Below are 21,068 nucleotides of genomic sequence, written 5' to 3'. Positions count from 1 at the left end.
ATAGTTTTTCTTGCTATGCCACATATAAACTGCCAGCAGTGAAGGTGTTTCCACAAAAGCACTAATGTCCTTTCACAGGCAAACCTTTCATATAATTGGGATTATATATGCCAGAAGATGGTGAACTGGATCACAGAAACGTCCTTCAAAAATGCTTCTGTATAGTTCTATCTATTCAGTAAATACTTCTCTGGAGTGAACTTGCACATCTAAACCATTCCTTTGCCCAGTTCTGATGCAAAACTGCCCTTTTGCTAAGCAAGAAATGTTGCTGTAGTAAGCAGCAGCCACAGCAGTGCTTCTCATTACACAGGATTCTGGATGCCAGAAGCAGTCCAAGAGGAAAATATTTTATGAGGGAAGGTATCCTCAGTGTTATATTGTAATACTAGCTCTAGCTGAAAGTGGAGAAGATATGTTTAACAATGACATAAAGTCATATTCTTAAGAACACTTCTGTATGTCCTGTTGGAGGAAAGGGAGTGTAGATCAGCCCAGTATCTGTAAAAACATCTTGGTCAAGGTGTTGAGACATGCCAACAAGACAGTAAACACTTCCCCTGCTTTTGCTTCACTTGTGGTTACCTTTCAGACTTCAGCTACTGCAGCCCCCATCAGCAAGCACTTGTAGTGTTTCAGGTGCAGAGGAAAACCAGCACAAGAGGCAGTTCTGGAAATTGATATTGTAAGGACTATCCTACATCCCCTCTATTATGCGGGTGTCGTGGATTGGGGAGCTCATCCCTTTCTGCAGAAATAGTCATTACAGTGAAAGTCAGTTGTAGAAGGTAAAGTGGCAGAGACAAAACCCAAGTAAGGATAAACTGGTAAGACAAGTAGCTCTGAATACCAGAACAATGTCCTGCTCCCTTCCCTCTATGCATAAAAGCCATATAGCAGAAGAAGGGAAACTTCCAATAGCTTGGCAGCTCTCTGGAATCTGCAGCTACTTTTAACATACAACTCACAGCACAGAATACATTTCCAATGAATTCTTACAGCATGGATGCATTAGCATTAAGCATGCAAGAAATGAACAACCTGAAACCAAAGAATGGCAAAGGTTTAACAACAAAGCAAGATGAACATGTTGACATTTTTCAAGTGTATCTGTAGCATTTATTTGATAAATTACATAGGGCTAATAAATTGCAATCCAGAGTACTTCTAATGTTGTCCCTTAGCTATTGTCTTGCTACAGTGCATCTTCATTATGCTTTCAACCCTTAGCTATTGTCTCGCTACAACGCATCTTCATTATGCTTTCAACCCTTAACTGCTATGTTGCTGTCATCTTGAGGAGAAGAAGGAGAATCCCATGGCAAGAGATCTTTCAAGCAATACACAATTCACTACAGAAAAAGCCACTTTGAAATTGCTAATGCAGTCTTTTTGTAACCATTCTGCATTGGGGAATTCAGCATGTTTGCAATTTATTCTAAGTGACTCCAGATGAGGAGTGAAGTTTTGGTTCGTTTGGTTTGGAGTTTTTCGTCTGTATATACATATGCACTTGTTATAACGTAAACTAACAACAAATAGTTTAACATTAGCCAATATTACCCTAGGTATCTGCCACATGTTTATTATCTCTTCTAGGGATTCACTCCAGAATTTTCCAGAGAAAACTGCACAGTGAAAATGCAGTAGTCTTAGCCAGCATTTCCCACCAATACTTGAATTAGTACACACAAGTAGAGGCTCCTTTACACAAGCTAAATCCCTGTGACTCTCCTTCCTCTCCCCAGCTGTAAGAAGCACCTCCCACTTTCAAGTACTACTGTTTGACATGCATGCTGCTAGGCACAATTATATCCACATTATATTCTTTTGAGTATGGCTCAAAATAAAATATTTTGTAGACAGCAAGTAAAGCTTATCTACCTGTGGTAAAAGTTGCAGATCATTGTGTTGCTTCACCCATAACATCAGCTGTTCAGATTTTCAGCAGTTGTAACACTTTGCATAAGAGAAGTAGTCTCTGTAGGATGCTGGATTGTTATGTAGCATACAGTATGAGTAGCAGTCCTACACATAAGCAGATCACTGTCTTCAAATGCAGAAATACCTCTTTGTACCCAACAAGTACCTCTTTGTGCCTCTGTATTTGAGGCACTCATAACTGCTTGGATTAACCTCTCCATGGGTGGACACTAGGAACCTGAACAGGTAACATATACTATGTTCTTTCCTGGAGCCCAAGCAGCTTTTGTCAGGCACCTCCGATGGCTCACCTTCAGAGAAGCATTACATGCTACAACAAATATTAGTTCAGATAAGAACACAGAATACAGAAAATGTCTACTATTCTTCAAAGTACAACTGTGTCCAGCCAGTACTGTTCTTAACACCTGTCACAGAGACTGATACAGGGACACTGATAGTATGACCGCTATAAGCAGAAGAGTTAACATAGAGGCCTCCCTCTGTAACAGTTACTTCTAATCCAGAACAAACACAGAGACAGCAAATAAACTAAAGAACTGGTATAAATAAAAAGTGTTTTATTAAAACAAACAAAATCACGCTTCAGTGTGTGACCACAGGTCTGACCAATTCAAACTACGTACCCAGTATCCATGCTTCAGAAGTCATATAAGCATGCACATGGAAGGAAGGGAAGCTGGTGCCTGCTGGCATGCTCCTCAAAACCTCCCCTGGAGTGGTCTTTAGAATATATTAAGTTTGTTAGTAGGGAACAAAGTTTGAATTCCTACAGGGCACGGAGGAAGTGAAGAACAGGTGTCTCTATTTACATATGTAATATTTCCATAACCATATTTTAAACAGAAATCTGTTGCCTTTCTAACAGTAGTGAAAACAGTGACAAATATGGACAAAATGCAGGCAAGCATGCATACTGTGAGGGTTTTTTTTCAATTTTCTCTTCCTAAGTTTGTTTATGAGTATTTAGTTGTATTTCACAAGTCTATGCAAACTGCTTACATGGAAAGTATTCAAAAGATAGCCCTTTTGAATACCCAATCATCAAGAATTACACGTGAAATGTAGCTTTTTTATGTGGATTATAACTTTCCACATATGAACAATGCTGCAATCCTCCTTTATAACAGAAGGGAATGGATTAGAATGCTATTTCTAAAACATTCTTCATTTTACAGTAACTAATTAATAAGACAGTTTTTAAATGAGCTCTTCCGAAACAAAGCTTTCAAGATCATCCAAAAGGAGGTTATAAGCATGCTTTGCTTTCATTGCTAAAGGCATCCCCGATCAACACTACTCAGGTCTATGGTTTAGGTATGTGTAAAGCACGATGAGGATTCTGAAAATACTTTTTTTTTTTTATCGAAGAAGCCGCTCAGCCTCCTTGGACTTGTTCTCTTTTGTCTTCCTCAGTAATGCCTGTTTTATGGCATTGATCTTTTCATCAAGTTCAGCCAATGAATAGTTCTGCTAAAAGAACAAAATAAAAACCACAATTATTTACATTTTGTAATTGCTGGAGAAGTGGCCTAGCACTTTAAACTTGAATTCACTGCATACTGCACTAAGTGATACAAATACATTTGCAGAATTGTCTGAATCTAGTCTATGACTATTAAAGTTGAAAGAAAAAGATGTAGAAGAAACTGACAGTCCTAATCATGGATCAATATATCCATACTATTTCCATTAGACGCTTATTTAACCTGTTCATGAAAAAAAAAACCACCACAAATATCCTTTGATGTTAAAACACTGTACAAGCCTACCTAGATCTTAACAACCCAGCTTTACAAATGAAGGGGATTTTTTTTCCTATTGCCCAACATCAATGTCCTCTGTGCCCACTTAACCTGATGTTTTATCTCCTCTTACACAAAGAGCTGGTCATCATCCTTCTTATAAACATATTTCACTCTATGAAGGGTCTTTTTTTTTTACTCATGTAAATAAGCCTAATTCCTCAAGTCTCTGATGGCTCACATTCCATTCTAAGCATTCTCCCCAGCCATCTGCCTCCAAGTGTGACTGCTAGTAGCAGTGTCCCAGCTGCAGTCTCACACTGAGAAGAAACTCCCTTGTGGCCTAAGGTGCGTAGTTAATGCATTCCCTTATGTGATGGTTTTGTGAAAATGGCAAGTCTAACTGACTCAGGTTAGTATCTCCTATAATGTCAGGTCTTTCTGCAATACTAGCTGAGCCAGACCTTTCTACTTTTATTGTCTCTTCATAAATATGAATAAGTATGAATAACTATAATAAATTTACCAATAAAAGAAATTAAAAAAATAATTCAAAACATCAACAATAACCACCAAGCCACAAACAAAACAAAACAAAACTAGAACACATTACTAAGAGGCTGGTAAGAATTTGCAAACTGTTATCCCCATGTTGATTAACAACATTACAGGTTTTATTCTTTCATCTTTCTAACTGGTGAAAACACTAAATAACCTACTCCAGTATAAACTCTTAGAAGATTCATTTCACTGTGACATCCATTAACTTTGTCGTCTTCTTTCTCTTTCTTTGCCAGCAAGATATCCAAAACTGATGCAGCTACTTCTGAGAAGTTAGATATTTGCTTGATAGAACTTCTGATTACTTTTCACTCAGAACATCCTAAACTTAGGGTAAACAAAAGTTAACAGCACTTACGTGAGGAGGTTGAATCTTTCTCCTCTTGCCAGAACAACTCTAAAGAAAAGACATAATCAAAAGAGACTTAATGTTGCACTGACAAAGGACCACAAGTAATTCTGTAACAATGTTGACAAGAGTCTTTAAAGTGCAGAAAGAACACTGACTGCCATTCCATGGATTAAGGAGATCTTTTTTTATAATTAAGTACTTTGGATCACGAGGAACACTACTGGAGAACATTCAGAAGTTGTTGAAGCTTCTCCATGCTTGGCAGCCAACAACTATCAACTGAAGCTTCCTTCAGACAAAACCAAGATCAATATCCGGCTTTTGAAACTGTCAATATTTCTCTCCCCCAAAATTTCCTGTATCCACACGAATATTTTTGCAAAAGTTTGGACAAAAGAATTCTAATTACTGTACAATACTACTATTGCCACGACCACAAATTTTTCACAGACACCCATTCTAGAGATCCTAAGGCCCTTTCTGTGGAAATCTCATCTTATAAAAAAGTATGTTTTAAATTCTGATTTCCAACAACTTTAAGGAAGAGCCTCAGAAATAAAGGGTTTTATTGGTCTCCAACATAAAAAACAAACAAACAAACAAACAAAAAGGTAATATTGCCATTGATTTTTGCAGACTCTTTGGCTGGTCACATGGGAGAAGATATGAATTAAAATATGTCCTAGGTTTACCAGGAGTCATCTTGCTCCTTCTTAGTAACTGGTGCAAGCTCTGTGTTTTGACTTCCAGCCTGGGCAGAGAGCTGATAACACCGATTGGTTTTAACTGTTAAGTAATGTTTATTCTGGCCAAGGACTTTGTGAGTCTCATGCTCTGCTGGGGACGAGGGGAGGCCAGGAGGAAACAGAGACATGACACCTGACCCAAGCTAGCCAAAGAGGTATTCCATACCACAGCACGCCATGCCCAGGGAGGTAACTGGGAGTTACCCGGAAGGGCACGGTCTCTCTTCGGGGGGGTCGAACTCGTTCAGTGGTGGTATTGTATTCTCTTGTTATCTTCTCTTATTATCATTGGTGGTAGCAGTAGTGATTTGTGTTATACCTTAGTTACTGGGCTGTTCTTATCTCAACCTGTGGGAGTTACAGAATCCCACAGAATCACAGAATCCCAAGGGTTGGAAGGGACCTAAAAAGATCATCTAGTCCAACCCCCCTGCAAGAGCAGGGTAACCTACAGTACATCACACAGGAACTTGTCCAGGCGGGCCTTGAATATCTCCAGTGTAGGAGACTCCACAACCCCCCTGGGCAACCTGTTCCAGTGCTCTGTCACTCTTACAGTAAAGAAGTTCTTCCTGATGTTAACGTGGAACTTCCTATGCTCCAGTTTACACCCATTGCCCCTTGTCCTATCACTGGATATCACTGAAAAAAGCCTAGCTCCATCATCCTGACACCTACCCTTTACATATTTGTAAACATTGATGAGGTCACCCCTCAGTCTCCTCTTCTCCAAGCTAAAGAGACCCAGCTCCCTCAGCCTCTCCTCATAAGGGAGATGTTCCACTCCCTTAATCATCTTTGTGGCTCTGCGCTGGACTCCTTCAAGCAATTCCCTGTCCTTCTTGAACAGAGGGGCCCAGAACTGGACACAATATTCCAGATGCGGCCTCACCAAGGCTGAGTAGAGGGGGAGGAGAACCTCTCTTGACCTACTAACCACTCCCTTTCTAATGCACCCTAAGATGCCATTTGCCTTCTTGGCCACAAGAGCACATTGCTGGCTCATGGTCATCCTCCTATCCACCAGGACCCCCAGGTCCCTTTCCCCTTCACTACTTTCCAGCAGGTCAACCCCCAACCTGTACTGGTACATGGGGTTGTTCTTCCCCAGATGCAAGACTCTACACTTGCCCTTGTTAAATTTCATCAAGTTTCTCCCCGCCCAACTCTCCAGCCTGTCCAGGTCTCGCTGAATGGCAGCACAGTCTTCTGGTGTGTTACATTCTCTTGATTCTCCTCCCCATCCCTCCTGGAGCGGGGAGGGTCGGGGGTGGGGGGTGAGTGGACGAGCTGTGTGGATCAGTTTAAACCATGACAAAATATCAATAGTAAAAGAGACATGTGTTACATGGGGAAAGAACAACAAAATAACAGACAAGAAATTTCTACAGCCAACCAGATCTTGATGTAGTAACAACTAATGTTCTCTTTGTCCTAATCTTCTTTTGTGAATGGCAGATAAGGTTTACTATTCAGAAAGAAACAGAACTCTGCCTGAAAACTAGCAACATAGAAACAGAATGCATAAAATCACATGAAACAATTTTTTAAAGGGTTTACAAGTTATTTCATATACCTGATCTTTCATAATCAGATAATGTACAGAAGCCCAAAGGACTTAAGCCATTAATGATTTGTATCAAGATCAAAACTTCTGTCAATTTTCTTGTCATAAGAAACAGGTAAGTGTGGGATTTTTTGCAAAAAAGTATTCATTTGAGCAGGTAACATGCTTCAGCCGCCTGCTCGCCAACCTGGGCGGGGTAGGGAGGTGGACAGACCAGGGAGAAGGAGGTGCAGAAATCCAGCCTCTATAATAAATTTCTTACAAATTGTGAATCTTGGGTGGCTGCAGTTTTTTTCCCTCAAATGTATACTATTTTCTTTCAAATGAGAAAATAGGTAGAAATATGAACTTACACAGATGGTCCAAACAATACGTAACTATTACACCAAGTCAGCGTTCTCTATCAAGAGTGTATGCCCTTAGGTTTTGTCTGTACATTGAAGACGTAAGAACAAAAGTCCCAAATGCATTTAGGTATGCTAAAAGAAGATGAGAGAATTTCTTACCACAGATTGAAAATATTCAGGAGACAGTCCTTCTAGCTCAAGGATTTTATCCTCCAGCTTCTTAATTCTCTGATAAATGTCTCTTGGTACAGGACCACCTAAATACACAAATACAAAGAAATCACAAAAAGTGCTTGAATAACTTTTTAAACTACAGATTGCAAGTTCTACATGTGAACTGTTTGAGTCCAGCTATCAACTAGTAGCTGAAACAAAACAAGTGGACAGGACAGTAAAATGGAAGGGTAATTAATATGATTCAGGGTAAAAGCTGATTGATAACCCACTGCAGTCAGTGAAGGCAACAGACAACTTTATGCAGGTGGCTGAAATATGTCTGACAAAGTCCCCGGAACAGCTAATGAGCACTCTGATGATATATTAATCACACAAGCAGATGGGATGGCCAAACACACATGAATTCAGCACTGATATCCAAGATTGTTCTGAAGGAAGCCTATCTCCACTGAGCATCAGAAGTTAATGAGGACAGGTAGGAGTTGCACTTAACAAAGACTAGCATTTCCTTAGGCACAGATGGGAGAAGCAGGGGTGGGGAATGTTGTGTGGAATGGAATAGCAGAGATTTGGAAAAACTAAAAACCAAACAAAAAATGCACAAGCCCTTCCCCCTCTCCCCGCCATCGAAAAACCAACCAAACGAAAAAACAACAAATCTGCATACATCACAAAACCAACAGCAACAAAAAAACCCACCTCAACCCATTTGCTGTTTGCAGGTATACTACAGCAGGCTGGGCTTGTTTCCCCATTAAGAACAGAACTGATCAAAAGATCAGCCTCAGAAAGCATCTATGTACCATGCTACACAGTATTCTATAAACTAAAATCACTGTTTTTCACCACTAACTACTGGCTATCCCAACTAAAATAACAGTCTGCTTCTGAACAGCAGTGACAACTAGAGCCTTAGCAAGCTTTTACTTATTCTTTTGCCACCCATTTCCATTTATTTCTAGGTCTGTTAGGTAAGATAATTCTATTGTATAGACTACTGAAACAAGCACTAATGGGTTTTTTTTTGCCATTCATCTATTTCCTCACTTCAGACAGAACATTTTGCAGGTAGCTTCCCTCCTTTCAGTTCTGCTCTCTCCTCATCACTCAGCAGCTACTAAGTGAATCGGCTGACCTCTCACTCTTCTTAATATTGCTAACTCTTAACGTAAAGGGAAAAGAGCAGTACTAGTACTAGAAGAAGCTGTTCAGATAAACAGCAGATGAGTCGAGAACAACTCTTTCCATCATTAGAAACCAAAACCAGTGAGCAGTTAGCTGAGGCAGGTTACCTGCTCAGATAACTACCTTTTGCACAGCTGCTGGGGTAAGTAAAAAATGACCTTGAGACCTTCAGCACTGAATGCTGATTTGGACAGGAGTTGAGCTGAAATTGCACACTTTCCTCTTCCCCTACACTGCAGTTTAAAAACCTGTTCCTTCAGATAAAATTATGTCACCTATTACAGGCAGAACCAGGAAGCATGGAACTCTCCTTAGCTACCCCTAGTCATCCCTGATATGCATAAACTCTAAAGCTGCATTGTAACCTTAGTGCTGGCCAGCCACTTGCAAATTCTCTTTCTGTGCCCAAAATCCACTTTATTTTTGAGATGGCTATACAGCTAAACATCAAGCTCTGCTACCTCAACAGTACCTGGGAGTATTCTACTTTCTAACAGAAGGTGTCCGTGAAGCGGCCCTGAATCCTAACCTCAGCTTTTCCTGTTCAGTGGGTCAAGGCAGAAGGACTCCACTGGCTATTGAGAACCCCTACCTCCAAATATTCCAGACTGGTTTAATCCCATTCTGAAGTGCCTCTCTTTCATTTGCCAGCACATCGAGCATACATTTACTAACTCAGCATCCTAACGTGGGTGTGAATCTGGGTTCCATTTTGGGTATAAAAACCTAAATATGTGCCTATAGTATTTGGGGTGACTAAACCCTTTGGTGGATCTATCCATTGTTTTTACAGTCACAGTTTTTATAGACTTGTCCCGTTTTACTACAGTAATGATAACTAACACAAACTAACATACCGACATCAAAACATGATACAAACCTGTCTGTAACCGTAAGTGTGCTTCAATGTTCTGCAATCTCTCCTCAACAGCCTGGTTTCCACAATCATGAATGGGGACACTGGCTTTGTGACCGGACCCATGAGCTCCTTCAGATCTAGTCTGAGGACCATATGTATTTACTACCCTAGAAACTAGGTAAAGAGAACACAAATTTAATACACATACACAAGAAACACAAAGTACATCTAACTAAACCAATCAAAATGGTAAAATATAAAAAAGCCTGTGTTAAATCAATTTCACACCAGTCTCTCACGTGAAGGGTCCGACACGTATCAAGATCAAAGGTTCAAGTAAAAGTATTTTCCTATTTTTGCACAAGTAACCAAACCAAACAAAAAAACCCCAGGACTTTACATATGCTAAGTAAAAGAATTACTCATATATTCATGTAGAACGGCAGTATCAAGAGTTTGTCATCAGCTGCTGATAAATAGCAGAAAGCCCAATATCTATGTCAGCAGTTGCACATGTGAGCCGTTGTGAATGCAAAGAAAAGGCCAGACCTAGTATTACAGGAAGCATCATAAATACATGAAGATGAGGGGAGGTAAACAACTAGAAGAACCGCTACAAATCTCAGCAAGGAAGTTCTCTTCTAATTTTTGTTATTCAGGTTAAAAGCTTTAATAACTCTTCAGCTGCTTCCGGGTCTATCTTTCCTCCTCTCCTGAACCATGTCTTTATCAGAAGATTTTCATCCCTTCTCTAAATCACGGTCCTTTCTCAAGTCCCTCCTGACAGGACTACTGCAGTGTACTGCAGGTTTAAAGACTATGTTGGAACTCCAGAGATTGAAGCATATACTTTCTTGCCCAATACTTCATGAAGGTCACATCACATTTTTGCTTCAGTTTATGCTGGTTTTACTTCCAGTTCCTTTTTATGTGTTATTCACATTTCAGTTCATGAACTGTTCAGTTTTCAGTTACTTGAAGTGCAAGCTTTTCTTTTTTTCCTGTAATATGCTACCATCCAAGTTAAAAATTAGCACTCAATTTAAAAAATGTGACTACTGAAAGCAGTTCTTAGTGAATGATTACAAACTCAAACTCATTTCCCTATCTCCCTTAGCTCACCAGACCTTTTACTGCTTATACCTATCATGCTTCACACTATTATTCTCAATTCACAATAATGAATTGGTTTCTAGCACTAGTATCAAGTGGATAAATGAATACTACCACCCTTGAAAATGGACAAGTTACTTTCATTCTCATTTTGGAGGTTTCATTTATTTGTTTTTAAACACAGAGTAACTTTTGTATACCTAGAGAACAGTAGATAGACAAGCAATCCTTTAAATGTAACTTCTGCTGGACAATCATTTCTGCACTATTTACTCTTTTCCAAAAGGTAGTGCCCAGCTCAACACTTCCCATAAACTTGTACCTCAGAACTTCCATTGTGTCCCAAAACTGTTTCTAAACCAATCTGGTTACACCAACTGACAAAAAATATAAGATAATTTCACTGAATCTCAATTCCTCAACTGGACTGCTGGCATTGCCTTAAACAAAAAGCTAAGAACTGTTCTGTTTCTCTGTCCCACTTTATCTTTTGTATCTTTCCTTCCAGACAATGAAAAAAAGCTACTATGTTTTGCTCTTTAGAGCATAACCATCAACTTAATGAAGGAGTTACAGGATTGAAAACCTTGGAGATGTGAGGATATAAAAGTATGAGACTCAAAAATCAGTATGTTAAGTTTGCATTTTTTGAGCATTCTATAAAAAGTTTTAAAGTCAAAAACTTATCCATATTGTTCTATCTGGACACTTAATAATGGGGTATTAAAGTAGTTGCTTACCCTTTATATGGCTTTTAAATCCAGGATAGGGTGTGAAAATTGCATCTGTTCTGGCACAGCTATTTTCTAAATAAATAATAATGATAGAAAAAGTGAGGTCCTAATTATGTCTTTATAATTTAAAATATTCTAACCATCATCAGCTTTGAGGCTTCTAACAAATCTAATGGAAATTTTTCATACAGTTAAAACATCAGAAATACTTCTTTCATTCTACAAACACACTCATTATAGTTTCACACACTTGCATGGACCTACTGGTTTTAATTGGATAAGTCACTTATATAAATGTATGTATACATATATATGAAAATTGATTGGATCAACCCAAATTTCTTCCAATTTACATTTTATTTGGTTCTTATTTGTCATTGAGTTTCTCTGTAACTTGTGTCTTTCTTCCTGTAGAGAAGTCTTTTCCCTGCTTACCACTATTATCCTGGTTTTCTGTCCTTTTTTGAAACTCTCCTCCCATTTTACACTGGTCTAATTACTCATCAGCATTCTTTTATCACCTTCCTGCTTTTATTCTGATGCCTGTGACTTCTTGAATTTGTTTAACCATAAAGGCCTATAGTCCAGATCATCTTAGTTTATTCTAGTGTTTATATTTTAACCTGTGTTAATATACACCAAAGCTTTACGAATCTTTTATTATGCCTCAACATACAAAGGAAGGTCTTTTCATAATTTCTTCTGTGCATAATTAATTTTAGGAATCAGTCTTTTACTGTCTAGCATATTCAACTAGATTTCAGCTGTCATCTTCATTCCAACAAACATTCAAGCAGTTAAACTCTCTTCCTATAAACCTTAAGGAACAATATGCTTTGATCTCTAAAGGCATAAGTATATCACAGAGACAACGCACATCTGGGTTCACAGGTACTTAGAAAATGTCCCCATATACTTATGTATAATAAAGTGTCTTCACTTTTAAGATGCATTTGGTTACACAGTCACTGATCATGCTAATGGGATCCAGCCTGCCAGATGAATTTAAGATTGGTTATAGATACAGCAAATTGTGCCAGTCGGTGCATTAGAACACCAACACTGTGACTAATGTTGAAAGGAAAAAGTTATTCTAAGTAGCTAGTAATTCAAATTGATTGCAAAAAGTACTTCTTTGTAATTTAACTAGCATTAGGTAATAGTCAATTTAAAACTTTAATTTGAATATGCAATTCACAAGATATTTCTGAATTGCAATTCAGTTGACTTTGGAAGGAACATCTAGCTAAACCACTGAACAACAGCTACAAAATCATCTGATTTAAGATTATAGTTCTTAAAATGAATACAGTAATAGCTACAGTCTTTCTGTATGGGACGCATTAAAGGGGCTACTTCCTTTTTTTTGTCTGTCTTGACAACATCTGCAGTGCACATGCAAATTCTTAACTTTAAAACAGAGCTACTCTTAAAGTGAAGTTCTGTTTTAAATATAGAATAATGCTTTTGAACAAACGGAAAAGAAAAAAACCACCACCAAAAAAACAAAACCCAAACAAACAAAAAAAACAACCCCCAAACCAAAAATCAAAACCAGCCAACTTAAACTGCTATGAAGATTAAAGTCTGGGTATCCAGTTACCTTGATTACAATCAATAACATTGCAAAATTCCCTGACATTATTTTCATTGATCTCAGCTTGTTTCCTCTCGATGAACGCTGATATCCGCCTGTCAATCTGCAGGTAGTAAACATAATGGCATATATCTATTTCATTCTTTAAATTTAAAATTCAGAAAGATATTTTTATTATTTTTTATTTAGGTAAATCACTTACTTCTGCTTTTCCAGCTTTTATTTGGACCACCTCTGGATCGAAATTAATATGAGCTTCCTTCAGATCTCCCAAATCATAACTTGCATACTTTTCTTCAGTCTGACAGTTACCATCATAAACACCTAAACTTGTTTCACAAGTTTGATTGCCTGTTTTACCTGCAGGTTCAATATGGCCTATATTTTCCTCTTTAATCAGTGACTGGAGTTTTTCTAAAAGAGGCTGGACAAAGAAAACAGTATGTTAGGGTTATCAAAAAAAACCACCCCAAACAAACCCCACAAAAATCCCCAAAAGAAAAAGCAAAAAAGCCAAATACTGTTACAATTTCTAAAACAGACCAACTGAGATAATTTTAGGAATTACAACATCTGCCTCTGATTGAACACAGTAATAAAATTTGAAAAAAATGGAAAAAAAGGCTATAGTTCCAAATACTGTGCACACCATGATTCTGGCCTTTTTGATCTGTGCCTTTCAGATGTTTATATAGGAAAACTCCCAAATTTCTGCAAAAATCTGCCTGCTGCTCATCTGTTACTAGGGAAATCAAAGTGTCAATCACTGGCATCAATGCCACTTAATTAGCATTTCATTCAAATGCCTACTCAGAACAGTAAGGCTTAGTATTTTTCTTCCTTAACATGAAAGCCAATGCTTTCACACTGTAAAGCCTTTACTTTATCACCACAGCACTACATTCTCCACTTGAACCTGCAGTTGCCCAAGCGAATGAGAGAACACAGACATGATATATATTAGCGTTATCCTGAACACATGCTTTTCTTGACACGGTTTATTATCTACTTAGGTCATGAAATTAAATGAAAGAATGCACTGACATTTGTAGCAGCAAAAAGAAATGCTTATTCTACTGCAGTAACTCTTACACAGATGTAATAACAAAACCACTGTACATATGTATGTGTCACCCCTTTTTTTAAATTTTTACCAGTTTCACCTAGTCTGAATTTCACTGCTTACTTTCCCTCTAGAATTTTTTTTTTTTTTAAAGACAACATGATTTTTACCAGTTACATTTCCTAAAATGAATCAGATTCCTACTTGCAGTGTTCTTACAGTTGGATGTGATTTTTACTTGCTTTTATCTTGCCTATTTTCTCTTTTTGTTCATCACACCAAAGATTTGGTGGATGTCTGGAAAACATAAAGGGTCTTTCTTTTACCTACAGACACGCAAATACAGGAACGTCCTTTTTAACCCTCTCAGTATTACACTCTTGAAATAATTCATTGACTAGCTGAAGCAAAACACTAGTACTCAAATCCCCACCTTTTACTGATGAACTATCAAGTCAAAACACTGTTCTGTTACCAGCTGACAAATTGCTCACCCTCCCTGCCATGCAGCTAAATTACCCATACTTTTGGCAGGGTTGGAAAGTTTCAAATAGTTAAAAGAAATGACAGTAATGGTGACTGGCTACTTGGCAAGATGAGACATTAATGTCAAAGAAATTACTCTTTAAAAAAAGAAAAAAAAAAAAAAGCTGAAAATATATTTAATTGCAGTAAGACACTCCAGGATGTGTCATGCTGGGATAATGCCACTTCTTAAACCACTGAAAGCACTCCATGAGCCTCAAAACTCACCCAACGCATGGAATCATTATCATAGCATGACACACACCTGCCGTGTCTTATTGCTTAATTATAACCCACCATAGATGGAAATGTATCACATTTACAATGCAAGTCTAGAAATCAATGAGGCTGCGTTTATTCAGCCTGCTCACCTACAGTGGCTATTCCCACCACTAATCGGAAAAATCCATAAGCGTGAGTACCGGTGAGGCACAGTGGAATCCCAAGCATATAACACTTTCACACTATTTTTTGTTAGACATAGCAATGTAAGAAAAAAACCAACTTAAATTTTACAGTTTAGATAACATAACTACATTCAGTTGTTGATCACTTTTGTCAAGTCAAATACGTCCAATGAAATACTTACCTGCAAACATAAAATATGCTGCTGAAGTGCACTGAAGAGCAACGTTGGCTGAAGTGCTGATGTGCTTTGAAGCTTGCTCCAATCGATTACAACTTTCACGATATCATCTTCAAGGTTAAGCTTCAAAAGGACAAAGCAAACATGACAAAAAATTATGTTGTTATGTTGTATTAATGTCACAAAAGTATACAAGACTCCTATAGGACAACAATTATGCTCAATCTCATACAGATCCCATTTTTATATGAGGACATTGGAGAGGTTTGACATTAATTATAATTCAAGCAGCTGTCATTTTCAAAGAAAGCTAGCATTTGTAGAGTATATTCAGAAATCAAAAATTCCCTACTACTTCATCACACTTTCATTGTATTAATTTGATCTTTAACTTCAGTTGGTTCTCAATTCAATTAACTATCATACAAAAATATACTGGTCAGGTTAAGAATGCAAATCTTTTCTTTTAACAGATGACAGAACTGTCAGTAGGAAGAAATATGCACCCAGGATGGCAGTCTCCTGTAAGTTCATGTATTTTATTCTGAGATCTGCAAGGCTATCTATTCCTGCATGACCAAGGTCATGATAATGCACCATGCCACATTCTTGAAATTATTACTTGCTGCTAATCCAAAGGAGGCTTTGTTTTAAAAATAAGCATTAAAAAAAAAACCAACAAAAAACTTGAGGTTAAACAAGCTCTAGGCTATATAGTACCACTATCAAACCCATTTCCAAATCACACTGTTTTCCTTTACATGCATTCAGATCAAAATAACAATCGCCATAGTCTATTCTCTTTTCCAAGGAATTGCAATATTTAACTCCCAAAACAACAGAGACATATATGGTGAATCTGAAGGTTTATTTAAAGCAACTCTGCATCTTCTGAAAATAAAGTTTCACTTTCTAATACAAAGCAGACTGTTAACAATCATTAATGAACTACACGCTTTCACACCCACTTTTGCTATTTTTGTTGTATTAAAGCTTTTCGCACGATCTTGAAGCAACAAGCACTTTCATTTCCCAAAGCCAAGTACATTATTGTCCAAACAATCTGTAAGTGATGCCCCAAATTCTAAACACAGATAAAGCTCTAGCTAAGAATCAAGAGGACCTTCAGGTACTCTATTTGAGACACAGAATTTCCAAGTCAAATAAATATTTGTATGTCTACATCTCATTCCTTCCATTTTCTTAAAAATAAAAACAAAAAAAACCCAAACAAACCAAACAAATACAAAAAAAAAACAACAACCAGAAACAAACAAAAACCCAGAGACACCTCAAGCAGATGACAAAAGTGACCTTTAACATATGGTCTAAAGATATTTAACTTTTAACAGCACCAAATATTATGGACACAGAATGCAAACGTACTTGTTTCCTAAATACATCACACAGTGCATAAGGAAACAATGAGAACTAAACATAAGAATGCCTCCATCACTCTGAGAGCAAAGCAGTGGATAGAGATTGTTCTGGGTTAGTTTTAAACCCCAGCATTATCACACTTTTAAGTAAAGGACTATAAGCCTGAGCCTTCCTTCTTTAGTCAAAGAACAACTTTGTTAAATCCAGTATTAGATTCCAAGTTACATAGCAAAGGCCTTGGTCTGACTAGATATATAATGTATTTTAGATTATTTTCACACAAATGGTTGTTCCTGTGTAGTACTTAAACTACACAGGATGTAAAAAAAAAAAAAAGTAAGGAAATACTAGTTCTGAACACCTTACAAAAATCAAGAATTTTAGAATTTAGTAAGAAGAAAACTTTAGGAATTTAGCCACTGTGCATGGGATCATCTGAAGCACATCTTTCTTCCCAAACAGAAGAGTAACATCTGCTATACTCTACATTACAGTGCACTGACAGTGGAAAAAAGGCATAAATGTAACTCATCGTAATGAAACAAAACAGGAGTCCTACTACAATTTCTTAATAAGCCTGTTTTTTCACAAAGAATCAGATGATGTGTGCCTTCATATCACAGTGTGTGACTCCTGTGCATATGGTTCAATGTACAAAACCGACAGAACTTCTGACTTGGAATAATTTAGATCAGTGATATTTTAAACTCATAGACACTGTTTTCAAATATAAGAATAAGCCTCTCCTGCATCCAAACATGTTTCTAGTACAACATAATTAGTTTTCTCATCCTTCTACTTCTAAGAACTGTGACAGCTTTATAAATTCTGTGATTTGCTAACATCAAAGCCTTTGTATATTTACAAGTCCATAGCCTATTCTGTAGCAATTTACAGGATCATAAGTCATTTCAGCCCTTTGAAATTGTTTTATGAAAGACACTGTTACTTGGGATTTAAAAGAACTTTTCATGATCAGTCATATTGCTTTTAAGAGTTGTTATCCCTAGATGTCTTCTGTGCTTCAAGTGACTGCTCTAGTAAAAAAATTCCTGTGCCAGAAATATTCCTGTTTACAATCCAAACTGCTAGCATAAATCCAATTTAAACTACTACAATGGATCATAAACTGTGACAGCTAATGATCTGGCACATGTTCACTCATCTCTATGAAAGGGAAATAAGGAATCAGTGGTTTCAGTTAAAAATGCAAGATGGATTGTTGGAGTCAGTAACCTGGTAGAACACCAGTTAAATCTACCAGAACTCAAGTGCTGGCAGACAAGAGTTTAACTCAACGACTGGAAACAATCATGCGTGAGCAATTAAATGGGCCTCAGCTAAGATGGAGCAACCAGACCCCTACTCATAGCTCAGTGCAGTGCACTGTAAAATTAGTTTATTGTCATGGAAAGAATACACTCCGAATGCCAATGAAGACAATTTTACTCTACACTACAACAAACTTCAGTCTACTGAGGCAGATGTAGCAACTCTAAACCTATCTCTTGCAATTGGCTGTGCATGCCGAAACAATGTTAAAAATCACTAAGCTCTCTCCTGTTACAGGCTAGACACAGTGCAAACACTGGCAAACAAGTAAGAGAGAAAGTAGTAATTAATGTAAGTTTGAAAACAATTAATTAAACTTGTGATAAGTACCCTAGTTAGAGTTCAGGAAACTTTTCCTTTATTATTCTTTGTGTTTTTCATAAATACAAGAGCTCAACTTTTCCCTCATGTTAACACTGTAAGAACAGCAGTATGAATGACAATATCTGCCATCTAGAGAAACTGACAGTCACTAGTTCTTTACTGACTACATTTAGAATTTTCACAAGAAAGAATTACAGAATATTTCGTCTTCCATACAGAGTTTTCCTGTCTCAGTAATCCCATGAATCAACAGCGTATGATCATCAAGTTGTTTAGCACTGCACTCCTGTTCAAAAGCTAGGTTAGTTTTTAATCACTTTATTGTTAAGAAAACTGAGACTCTTACTACTCAGCGCCTAGCTTTTCAGGCTCTTAATTCTGGATGACTTTTGCTTGAAAATGAAGAAAATTACTAGCAGACTTTGAGATGAGAAGAATATATAATACAAAAATCTATGCAGATGCGAGGTGAAATACTTTAAAAAATAATTTAACATCAGCCAGCAGCTACTACTAAACTGCCTCTGTATCTAATAGAGGACATTTCCGAGCATTTCTGTAACATAAGCATATGCTAAATTATATTATCTCCTGCAAATATCACTCATCATCTGGCCCCAAACCTTCAAACTGCCAATTTCGGAAGCAAGGGTGTGCTTCTACCACCTTCACAGAACTATATATATGCTTCCACAGTGGAAAAGGAATTAATCTGTAAATTATTTACGGTAATAATTATATTGTTACTCAAACCATCTCCTGGTAAGGGCCTCCCACCACTACCATAACATCTGTTAAATAATTCATAGCCATTACTAAATCTAAAGTAGGTGTTTCAACTTAAGTGCCACAGCAAAGCTGCTTTAAAAATTCTGACCCACTGAGACTCACTGTGTGTTTCATAGCATGCTATTACCAAGCAAGCCTAACTTCAAGCTCCTAATCATTTATTTTGATTCAATGCACAGCCAGCTTTTAGTAGCTTTTCAATTCATAATCATTAATTGTTAAGATACAGCAATTAGACAGACTGCAGTTTGTCATGGAAGGGATCATCCATCAAACTACAAAGCGGCAGGAGCTGTCCCGTTACTCGAAGGCAAAGGCACGGTGAGGGCACACAGCAGCAGCCCGGGGCTGCCCACGCCAGGAGGGATGCAGCCGGCCCCGCCATCCCAGCCCTGTCAGGGGCTGCACCGCTCCTGCGGCCGGGCGCTAACAGCCTCCAGAAGCGATGACGCTCCCTGCTTGTGCCAGGCTTCTTTTCTCCCCGGCGTCGCACCCTACCCCTGGGGCCCAGAAGGACTCCGCAAGCCGGGGACGAGCAGGAGTACGCCCTGCTGGGGCCCCCAAGGCGGGGCGAGGCGGGGCGAGGCAAGGCGGGGCGTGGGGCCCGCGGCGCCCGGGCCAGCCCTGCCCCAGAGCCTCCCCCTCCGCGCGGCCGGCACTCACCTGCCCTGCCAGCCCGGCCAGGCTGCGTAGAGCGCTGCTCGCCACCTCCGAGGCCGCAGGGTCGGCGCCGATCTCCGGAGCGTGTCCGCCGGGCTGGGGAGAGCTAGGGGCTGCTGCTGCCGCCGCCGCCGCCGCCATGACACCAGGCCGAGCCGCGGCCGCCAACAGCGTCCCAGGCGTCGCTCCGCTATGACGAACACCTCGGATGGCCGGGCCTGCTAGCCCCGCCCCCAAGGACTGATGGACAGGAGCTGCAGCCAACCGCGGGCTGCGCTCTAGAGGCCGGCTCTGCGCGAGGTGGTGACCGTCCTCGCTGCTGTGTGGTGGGGAGTTTCCCGTCTGGGTGCCTTAGGCGGCCGGAGCGCTCGGCTGGGGGCGGCTCTGCCCCTGCGCCGGGGAGCGGCGTCTTGAGCAGCGGCTCGGCTGGGTCAGCAGCTTCAGGCCTGGTGGACTCTGTCACTTTCTCCTGCTCCCCCTGGGTTTCCATGCTGCGGTGTGGGGAGGACTATCTCCAACAGTACGATTCTTCCAGGGTGGCGAGCAGCCCCTTATTCCCAGGCCGGAGGGAGCATCTTTTGTTCCTTCCTGGGACGTCTCTGGGACCCTGCAGCCTTTCTCAGCTGTGGTCCATTGCATCCAGTTGTGGTGGGTTGACCCTGGCTGCATGCCAGTTGCCCACCAGGCCCCTATCACTGGCTTCCTCAGCAGGACGGGGAGGAGAATAAATAAGATGGGGAAAAAACCTCATGAGTCAAGATAAAGGCAGTTTAATAAAGCAAAAAGGAAGGTTGTGAGCACAGAAGCCAAAGAAAACAGAAGATTTTATTCTCTACTTCCCATCAGCAGGTGATGTCCAAACACTTCCTGGGAAGTGCACATAGCAGTCGCTCCAGAAGTAACAAATGGCTCCCCTTCCTCCTCCTTTCTCTTACATTCATAGCTCAGCAGACACTGTATGATATAGAATATCCCTTTGATTGGTCTGGGTCAGCTGTACTGGTTATGTCCCCTCCAAGATCTCGCCTACCCCCAACCCTCTGGTTAGAGGAATGTTAGAGAGGGGGGGATGTTAGAGGCAGCTATCGCCTCTCTAGCTACCGATACAAAGCACAGCACTATGAGGAAGACTAACTCTGTCTGAGCCAGATGCAGTACACCACCAGGTAAAAGACCACCTCAGTGGCTGCAGAGTCAGTTGTGTTGACCCACCTTGCTGTGTTGCTTTGCACCTTCGGTACCACCAGGCTTTGAACCCTAGACTGCAGCAGCAACCTGTGGGGCATCCCTTCTATTTGAGATGACCTTACTCCCTCACCCTTTTCTTTGCCTCCTGTCTCCTTTCTGTCCTTCAGCAACCTCCATGGAGCTATCAGCATGGGCACAGGGCAGGCATGCTTATAGGAGTACCTCCACTGAGTGCTTGTTCAAGTATATAGATTACTGCACTTTTTTCAGTGATGCTTTTCTGGTTATACCTTC

At 39.5% G+C, this 21,068-nt stretch overlaps 1 protein-coding gene across 1 annotated transcript; it reads right to left on the bottom strand.

Annotated features, from left to right (window-relative positions):
* Positions 1-2,484: 2,484 nt before the first annotated feature.
* On the bottom strand, positions 2,485-19,810 carry MBIP (MAP3K12 binding inhibitory protein 1). Its single transcript, XM_065686266.1, has 9 exons — positions 19,590-19,810; positions 15,105-15,224; positions 13,130-13,351; positions 12,934-13,030; positions 11,337-11,402; positions 9,505-9,657; positions 7,422-7,519; positions 4,609-4,647; positions 2,485-3,417 (listed from the first exon to the last, which is right to left on the bottom strand). The coding sequence occupies exons 1-9, from the start codon at positions 19,725-19,727 to the stop codon at positions 3,307-3,309; spliced, it is 1,044 nt and encodes a 347-aa protein (XP_065542338.1). The 5' UTR covers positions 19,728-19,810; the 3' UTR covers positions 2,485-3,306.
* Positions 19,811-21,068: the final 1,258 nt, after the last annotated feature.

Source organism: Lathamus discolor, chromosome 6 (genome assembly GCF_037157495.1).
Source record: "Lathamus discolor isolate bLatDis1 chromosome 6, bLatDis1.hap1, whole genome shotgun sequence".
Lineage (NCBI taxonomy): Eukaryota > Metazoa > Chordata > Aves > Psittaciformes > Psittacidae > Lathamus > Lathamus discolor.
This window is presented reverse-complemented; position numbering and strand designations above follow the sequence as displayed.